Below are 9,563 nucleotides of genomic sequence, written 5' to 3'. Positions count from 1 at the left end.
AAACTATGCTAGGGCACATAGAAAATAAGGAGGTCGTTGGGGCCAGCCAATGTGGCTTCACTAAGGGCAAATCGTGCCTGAGGAATTTGATGGCCTTCTACGACAGGGTCACAGCACTGGTCGACAGGAGAAGAGAAACTGACGTCATCTACCTGGACTTGTGCAAAGCATTTGACAGTGTCCTGCATGACATCCTTATCTCTAAATTGGAGAGACATGGATTTGATGGATGGACCACTCAAGGGATAATGAATTGGCTGGATGGTTGTACTCAAAGAGTTGTGGTCAACAGCTTGATGTCCAAGTGGAGAGCAGTGATGAGAGGAGTTCCTCAGGGGTCAGTTCTGGTGCTGTTGAACAGTGCCCTTTAACATCTTTGTTGGTGACATGGAGAGAAGGAAGAAATTCTTCCCTGTGAGGGTGGTGAGGCACTGGAACAGGTTGCCCAGAGAGGCTGTGGCTGCCCCATTCCTGGAAGGGTTCAAGGCCAGGTTGGACCGGACTTTGAGCAACCTGGGCTAGTGGAAGGTGTCCCTGCCCATGGCAGGGGGGTTGGAACGAGGTTATCTTTAAGGTCCCTTTCAACCCAAACCATTCTATGATTCTATGACTCTATATCTGTTCTTCACTTACTGTAGAGAATGTATTTTACAATTACCTCTTTATTTTCAATTACCAAAGTGTGTGACAAGGCATAAATATTTTCGGTTTTTTTTAAACATGATTAGGTATTTGTATCCAGTATACACACACCCAGACAACTGAAAAAGAGATCCAAATGGAAAACTAAAAAATTCCCAGAGTTTCCCATGAAAGTAATGGAAGACTCATATCTGACTGTGAACCTAAGAAAGGAAGGCAACTTTATTACGTATTAGAAACATTTGGAGTTACAGTGATTACTTCTGTCCTAGATGTAAATTATTAGCTTTCAAAAAAACTGGCTTTTTTGGACTTTCTAGTGATTATATTTATGGGTGGGATTCAAATTCGTCTGAAATCAAGTGGGTTTTGGAGTACAACCATGTTTGTTTTCAATACCATTGCTAAAGCATATTTAGAAACTGTTGCTAGCCATGACAGAGTTCAAGTAGAAAAAGACTAAGTCTCATTGACTCTAAATTGTAACCAGGATCAGAATTCAATCTTAGTGAAGACTCAAGAGATAATATAGATTATAAATATAGAAATGTTAAGAAACTGAAAAAATAAATATAAAATTTAAAGAAAAAAGTTCAAGAAAAAATTATGAACACAGATATTCTATACTTATGCATGTCTATGTACATGTATATGCATAAAATATATATTTATAGATAGATTATTTCTGTTGTTGTTGCTCACTAGGCTTAAATAATTCCTGGAGGAAAGTGACTGCACTGAAATATAAAATATAACTAAAATAAAATAAAATATAAATAAAATCTCATGTAAAACTGGAATATTGCAGTCTGTTTCATGCTATACTATCTACTTTCCAATAAAAAGGTATTCATATATCTTCTGTATAAACTTCAGTATGCCCACGTAATTGCTAAAATCCTGCATCACAAATCTGTAAATGACTTGCAGATAACATGAATCAAAGAAACCAAACCTCACTCCAAACACACATTCTGTACTTTTGCATGTTTTAAAGAATATTAAAATAAAATATGGCATGGACAACTAAAGCATAGTCCTTACCTGCATAGAATTCTGGACTATAAACTGCACCAACAACTGGATTTAATTTCCAGCCTGCAGCAAACATAAAAACATAACTGAGTTAATATTGCAATTAGTGAGAATAATAAAAATGATTTTTTAATTTTATTTTTGTATAGAGATATACAGAGAAAATGGCTTCAAAAAGGTCATTTTAATGAAAGATGTATAGGCATCTTAGATTACTGATCTTTAATATCAGACTCTGACGTATGGAAATAAGTAATGAAACGAGGCATCCTTTGGACATGTAGTACTGGAATAAATTATCAGGTGAACTACCTTGGCTGCAGGTCCAGTTGCCATGGACTTATTCCCTTAAGTCATGGAATTAAGTCAGAACTAGTTCAGGTATCCCTATATCATGTAGTACCAGAGTAGATCAGTTCTTTTTCATTGCTTTAACTCTCTGGTTACAAGTCAGAGAGGCCAAAGCAGTTCATTTGCTGGACATAAATGTTACTGATAAGCATGTGTTAGTGTAGGTTACAAGGCAACCAAATAATCTGAGCATTTTGATTCTACTCTGGGAAAAACGAAAGCATAGACACTGTATGGAAATGTCTACTTTGACACGAAAGAGATTTGTGTACTGTGGGAACCCAGTCAAGTACAGAGACTTTTTCATTTGCATTTGTTCATCAGACTGTCTACACTGAAGCAGGACAATTGCAGGCACGTACTAAAAATGACTACTGCCTGCATTTACAGCCGATAAATGCTGTTAGCATATTGCTGTATAGTAGCTGGCATGTAAGAAAATGCTGCAGCCACATTCTGCAAAGCTCTTAAGTGGTACAAATGCAGCCACTGCCTTTGTCTGGAATGATCACTGTCCTTCCACAGCTGGCATAAAACCAAAGCAGAGAGCCAGTAGATATTCTGTATCGTGTGTTCTGGCCAAACTCCAAATATTTGCTCTCACATCCTTACACCTGATGCTGCATTTCCAGGTGAGCCTGGAGTGCACAGGCTCGCTGCAGAAGCAGGGCCTGGGTTCAATGCGATGCTAAAGACAACAATGCTGATGGGGAAGGGGTAAGAGAACAGCAAGAGAAAACGCTGGCAAACTCATTAGCCTTCTCAGCTGTGGTAAAGTGCTGGTTATCATTGTGTTTTGCTCAGCTGAAGGTGGATCCACTCCCAGGTAACTCCAAACTTCACAGAACATCCCCCCACTCATACTTTTTTTTTTTTTTTTTTAAAAAGCATTTGAACAATTTGTTGAACTACGGGGACTGAAAAATCAGGGGTTTTCCAAAAGCACATTTGAATCAGAGGAGTGGAAGCAGTATTTGTAAATGGCAATAGAGAAAAAAAACTGAGAAAAAGCATCTTTTAAACTCAAGAACTATGGTACTTTACGTAGATCCTATAACTACACTGCTTAGAAACAATACACGATCAAGACAGGGACAACAAGGCTTTTCAAAATCAGAAGAGCCAAGATTAGAAGAATTTAAATGCAAACTGTATCGAGGCTCGTTTCTGCCTTGGCCGTATCATGTAATGCAAAAGCACAGTAGACGACCATAAAACCATAATGCATTATAAGACTGAAAAAGTGTAATACAAAAAAATCTCAACAATAACACAGAAGAAAACTATTCCTATCCTTTAAAAATACTGCTATCTCCATCTGATGCACAGTAACTATTTCCCAGTAATTAACTGTTCAGTAACAGAGGTGAGTGATGTTTTTGAAATGCAAGTCATTAATAAGTTAAGAGTAAAGAGCAGCATTTCATGCGTTCTGCTCTTCATAGCTAATGGCAGTTGCTATACGTACCTAAAAGACAATTACAGAAACTGAAAAAGGGCCAAGCAAAAAGGGCTAAAATGACTTTCCTCCTGAAAATATCACAGGATTTTTACCTGACCCTTCAATTTTACATTCTACAGGATTAAATGTAGGAATGTCGTGGTATAGCAAATACTCTTAGCCAAATTTTGTGTGATAGAAAAATCATCCAAATGTTGAGACTTTCAGTAAAAATCCAACTTTTTGTAGTTTGGGGAATATTTAATATTTCAAACTCATTACTTCCTCAAAAGACCACTGATCAACACCATTCAGAATGAAAGACTGGACTGAATTTCATATCTGTCAGCTTTTGCTGTCAAAGAAGCCGACAGACACCTCTCAGCTTCTAAGTTACACTAACAGTGCCACAATTTGTCTGAGAGAAAGAAAAAAATCCTGGAAGACACAGATTGCTCTTCACAGCTGAAAGCCACTCTCATATTTCAGTTCCTTACCTCTCTCACAGTGATGGCTGTCTCATCGAACTTTTTGAAGCTTATACAGGAAATACTTAATTCATCGTGAAAATAACAGTAATTAAACTTAACTTTATCTTGTCAGCCAGCAACGTGCTGGCCCATAGCTGTGTGGGTTAATCAAGTGTGATAGTAGTTGATGTATCCGAGCGAGCAGCTGCCAGGTAACCCTACTGCAACAGCTGGAGGAGGCAAATTCTCTGCAGTGGGTGTCATTTTGTGCATTTTTCTTACTGTCACAATATGAAGCTCCTGCTCAAGTTGAAGCTACAAAAACTCAAAACTTAAAAACCAAACAAGGAAAAAAACAATCCCTCTGTCTGCCCCAAAACTCTACCCTGTACAGTCATGCAAAGAAATACACGTTAAGCGTGCTAAAGGGAAGGAAATAATCATACTGCACAGTGTAACAAGCTTTGGTAGAAAGTGGAACACAGCAATGCAGAGGGGATTATTTTTACTTCACAGGCCAGGCAGGCACCCATGGCCGGAGGAATGCTTAGGCAGGAAAGCAGCCCTGCAACACCGTTTGCTTTCCTCCTGTTTGCATACAGAGCAGGGAGGAAAGGGGAGTGGGGGGGAATTTAACTGTGGTAATAGTCACTAGCTGTGATTCTGAATCTAAGTTTAGATCAACAGAAAGCTCAAATTCAAGGCACCACAAGTATAAACTTTAAAACATATTTATCGCTCTACTGATCTCTGTTTCATGTTCTTCTTTCATTGCTGCAGTTCTCTGAATCTACTTGCACATAATTCTCTATTCCCTACAACACTTGGGTGAGCATCCTGAATTGCAATATGGGCATCAGAAGGAAGTATAACTGTGAACAGGATAGGTTGGAACATCTAAAAATGTCTCTGAAATATTTTTGCCAACAAGTAGAACTCCTGACACTGAATTTATTTGCAAAAAAAAAAGGCAGTTCTATCTCCAAAGCACATGAGGTGAGCCATCAAAATCATCCTATCTGATAACAAACTTGCACCAAAAAAGCTCTCCTAGCAACTGAGCATTTATTAACTGCTCATTTTGGGAATCATCAGAAGTCACTGGAAAGCATACTTATTTCAAAAACCATCTAGGACACAAAAGCAAGCCACTTATTTGAATGAAGTTGCATATATTAAAGTCTAGGGCTTTGTGCTTTAAAATCTACTGACTTTTGCAATCATATTAACAGCATGATCTTTGTTATCAAACAACTAGCAGTATTCAGGAAAGACTAACAAAACAACACGCATCTTATTTTTAAGTTACAATAAATATTAGTGCCTGATGTTTTCATACAATCCAACATGTGCCCCAAATAAATTCTGAATAAGTGCCAACAACATCAGTGACCACATACTCTTTGAAAAATAAAGCCACACATTACAAAATAAGTGGTTCTGAAGAGATAGGTGTGTGCAAACAAAATGTTTCTGGCTATCTGTGTCACAAGCATCTTGGAAATGTTAATATGGTCATAGAAGAACACAGAAAAACTAGCCTTATATTTTATTTAAAAGATGAGACCTTTACTTTAGACAACGATAATCTTTAATAATCAGCTCTAGCACTGGTTAATTCCTGACAAAGTGCTAAAGAACTAGAATCATACAATATCGGGATGACTGATAATACAAGCACTGATTAAACTAAATGAAGCACCTTGCATGTCTATAGTTCATTTCTCGTCGCTTGTAATGATGATGCAAGAAGAGCATGAGTCTCCTTGTGTGTTTACTTTAGGGAACCTCAGACATTTTAAAAAAGTAAAAAAAAAAATCAAAACGTATGAACTACAGCCAGAGTTTGTCTGGTAGATACACATCAAAAGGTGTGCAAAAGAATATCCTATGATGCAAGAGAATATCCTAAGATGCAACATCTTGGATGTATAGATTCACAAACAGAAATGCTAATTTTTATGCACTGAACAGGATATTTCATACTTCTGGCGCGATCTAGTCCAGATGGAACAAGATGGAAAATGACAGACAAAACACTTCAAGTGGGAAACACTTAACAGCAGATTTTCATCATTCTGGTTTTGGATATTAATAAATGATAATGTATGACCTAAGTAACCCTGCAGTGCAGGACACAGAGGTGAACCTCCTCTAAAACCAGATTCCTAAAAATATCACATCTCTGTTTCCAGCATTCCCTTCTTTCAGCACTGGATGTGCTGATATGTAACATGTTATTTTCTAATAAACAGTTTTATAGCCTTAGAATAATATTAATACAAAATACACATCACCATTTATAACAAAACTACTTTTATCCTTTTATCATTACAGTATATAAAGTTCATAGTATCATATAGATAGCGTTAATTTAGCCCCTTATTGCAACAAAATCTTGTTATGCGATCCAGAGTCAACCTTTGTGTCTGTTTTGCTAGATTCACTGAGATGTTTTAAAACCAGAAAAAATTAAGGAGATTTTCCCCATCTGCATCATTTGCCAAGTTCCGCATTTACATACAAAATGAGGAAGAAAACAGTTTCTGAGAAAGCATGAGGAATTTTAGATTCTTCTCTAGATCATTTTAATAGCTCAATTATCACACGTCAAATGAAAACCATCACTATATTTTATTTTTACTGTGGTAGGAAAAATTTATGACTCTTTCATTAAAAAATAAAGCCACTGTTTGCCCTGGGTTTTAGTAAAACCTCACTAATGAGACCTCAGATAAAGAAAATAAGATATATTTCAGAATGGAGAAGAGTCTAATCTACCTGTGGAAACCCTTACTGATGGATGTGCAGGTTTCATCTGCTTTCTACTGAATGGAAAAACTAAATTAAATTGAAAACCAAATAATCATAACTACACAGTCTAGTAAAACTGGAAAACGTAATTGCAACTAACTTCAAATGATGTATTATTGTTTGATGTTGAGTTAGGAACTTGTTAGAATGTTCTGAACAAGCAAATGCAAACAACCCAACCACATGATCAAACACTGCCAAAGGAAACATTTTTAAAATGTATTGCTTCTAAACCCCTCAAATATCTATGGATTATTTTTCTATCATTAATATACAACATTATACCAACTTAGGTCAACATTAGAATGAATTTTTTTTAGATAGCTTCGAATTTAGATTTTTCCAGGGGAAAAAAAAGCTGGAAGCAGCACCCAATTACAGTTTGCCCTTTACTTCTAACAAATTGTGGAAGGATGACACAGAAAATTATCTTTGATTCGATGCATGTCTTGGTAGTAAGAAGTATCTCATGTCTGACAGAGACGTTCTTCTTACTGGTCTGCCTACCTCCACCATCCAAGCGAAACTGAATCCTCCGATTAGTTCATTCATCGCAACATTAACACTGCACAAAGCTAGAAGAGAATAACGCTTTCCTATCAGGTATATTTTCATATACAAAAGCCACTGTGGTTAAACACTCAGATTCCAGTCAGGCAAAATGATGCACGCTATGCCCACGTGGCTGTGAATTAGCTGAACTCTACACAGAGAATTCATGCCCAGCCCTATTGTGTTTTAGGTTGCTGGACAAAGCCTGAGCCCAAGGAGATGCAGGAGATGCAGACTATGATACTTCACAAGTAGAAGAGTCCACCCATTAAGCAGAAGAGTGAGATTTCACATGCATGGACATTAAAACAAAGCACTGAGATCTCATGCACTTACCATTCGTGTAAGGGTTGACGGTCTTTTTATTTGTCATTACACGTGCTGTTGCATTATTTACCTAAGCACATAGAACACTGGATTAGAAAGGGTTACAGGGAGGGACCACGTTACTATTAAATGCATGCATTATTACTGCTATTAGTCATGTAAAAATAAAATGCAATTTAATTTATAGAAGGCAACAGGTGCATAACAAAATCATACTATTTATAATTACATTTACTTTCATAACCATTTTAACTTACAAATCATTTCAATAAAGCAACATCATATCATTTAAACTTTAATAAAAAGACATTAAAAGCAAATTAAAAGGTACTGCATAATTTAAGACTTAAGAGCATGCTTGTATTCCATGATAACACTGATACAATAAATACTCAAAACAGAAAAAAAGATTATATGAAGGAACATGCAGTGGAGTAGAAGGGAAAGAGACAAGGTACAAGGAAACAAAGAAAATGTCAAAAAAAGGGACAAACGAATTTTAGCAGTGTGCAACATAACCCTTTAGAAGAGAAGTACCATTGGAAAAGCAACATCTAGCATTCAACACTTGGAACAAGAGCCTTTTTCATTGCAAGAATTAACAAAATCATTCAAGCTTTAAAATCACAGCTAACAAAAGGATAAAAAGAGGGTGCATTATTTAACACAATATGGAGTTAACAATCTGAGTAAGATGTGCACGAAGTCATATCCTCAATCCAATCAGTGCCTCCCAGGCTTGCTTAAAACGTACACTCAATTACAGGCGTACCAATATAGAAAAAAATGTAGCATCAAGAAAACTTAATACAACAAGTCAAAAAAATTCACGTGGTATATCAGCGCTAAATACGTGAAACGGCAGATGGACTTCTCCACTTACCATTCAGCACCATCGCCAGCATGGGTATGTATACAGTTACCATGGTTACTGAGAGTTTGGTGAGGGCCCTAAGCGCTACCGTCGAAGGGGGAAAATGAAAAGGCAAAATATGCAACATCTTACTCAAAAGACGACAGCATTTTCAATTGGTATTTTTTATTCTAACAAATACGACTGAGGCAGTATTGAAGGGGATCCAGTGGTACTAAAATGCATTTGTGTTGATTTTTGAATAGATAGGAATGGCTCAGACCATCCAGCCAAAGTAGCCTGATGGTTTCGTTAAAAATTAAATGTTAAAATTGGTCGGTCTCTAGTCTGGCTTTGTTTCTTTTTCTTGTACATCTTTTGGATGCTTCTTTCCCAATGTGAATTTTTTGAAAGCCACTGTGGATCCCGCATCAACCCTGCAGAAAAAAAAAAAAACAAAACAAAACAAAAAAAAACCCAACCTTTTGTTTGTTTTTGTTTTGTCTGTCACACTTTTTTTTTTGTTGTTCTCAATTTTTAAATTTTTTTCTTTTATTTGTTGGCTGGTTTTTGGAATCTACTGCACCCATTGATTTACAAAACATCCAAAATAATAACTTCAAAATATTAAAGCTTTCATTTTTTTTTTCAATTCTGTCATCCACCTTTCAGCAATAATGATAATAATAATAATAATTACAAAAGAAATAATAATAAAAAACCCAAGTAAGGCCAGATTCTCTCTCTTTATATATAAATATATATATAAACAATGGGAAGGGGAAAGGGGAGCACACAGAAGACACCAATGATGCATCTGAAACAACAAATGAGAGTGAAGCAGACATTTATAAAAAAGATGAAAAGGAAAATATTTTGAACATGCACCTCGATTTTACGGCCCTCTACCACGGTGCCGTGTAATTTCTCCCTCGCCCTGTCCGCATCAGCACTATTTTCGAAAGTTACGAAACCAAATCCCTGCATGCAGGAGGGAGAAGGGGGGAAAACAACATGCACATTATTATTTCAGTCAATGACCACTTGTTTGCTTATGTTCTCTCTCTTTAATTTAATA

The 9,563-nt window shown here is 36.6% G+C and overlaps 1 protein-coding gene across 26 annotated transcripts in view; it reads right to left on the bottom strand.

Moving 5' to 3' along the window:
- Positions 1-9,563, bottom strand: part of LOC141919139 (RNA binding protein fox-1 homolog 1) — a 766,805-nt gene that overhangs the window by 86,983 nt on the left and 670,259 nt on the right. For 20 of the 26 annotated variants that reach the window (XM_074814133.1, XM_074814139.1, XM_074814151.1 and 17 more), the window contains 3 exons: positions 9,374-9,466; positions 7,642-7,702; positions 1,687-1,740 (listed from right to left, as the gene is read on the bottom strand). In XM_074814133.1, coding sequence (XP_074670234.1) covers positions 1,687-1,740; positions 7,642-7,702; positions 9,374-9,466 — 208 coding nt within the window. The remainder of the gene's footprint in view (positions 1-1,686; positions 1,741-7,641; positions 7,703-9,373; positions 9,467-9,563) is intronic. The other 6 variants (XM_074814146.1, XM_074814157.1, XM_074814149.1 and 3 more) reach the window with 3 other exon arrangements.

Source organism: Strix aluco, unplaced genomic scaffold (assembly GCF_031877795.1).
Source record: "Strix aluco isolate bStrAlu1 unplaced genomic scaffold, bStrAlu1.hap1 H_1, whole genome shotgun sequence".
Classification (NCBI taxonomy): domain Eukaryota; kingdom Metazoa; phylum Chordata; class Aves; order Strigiformes; family Strigidae; genus Strix; species Strix aluco.
This window is presented reverse-complemented; position numbering and strand designations above follow the sequence as displayed.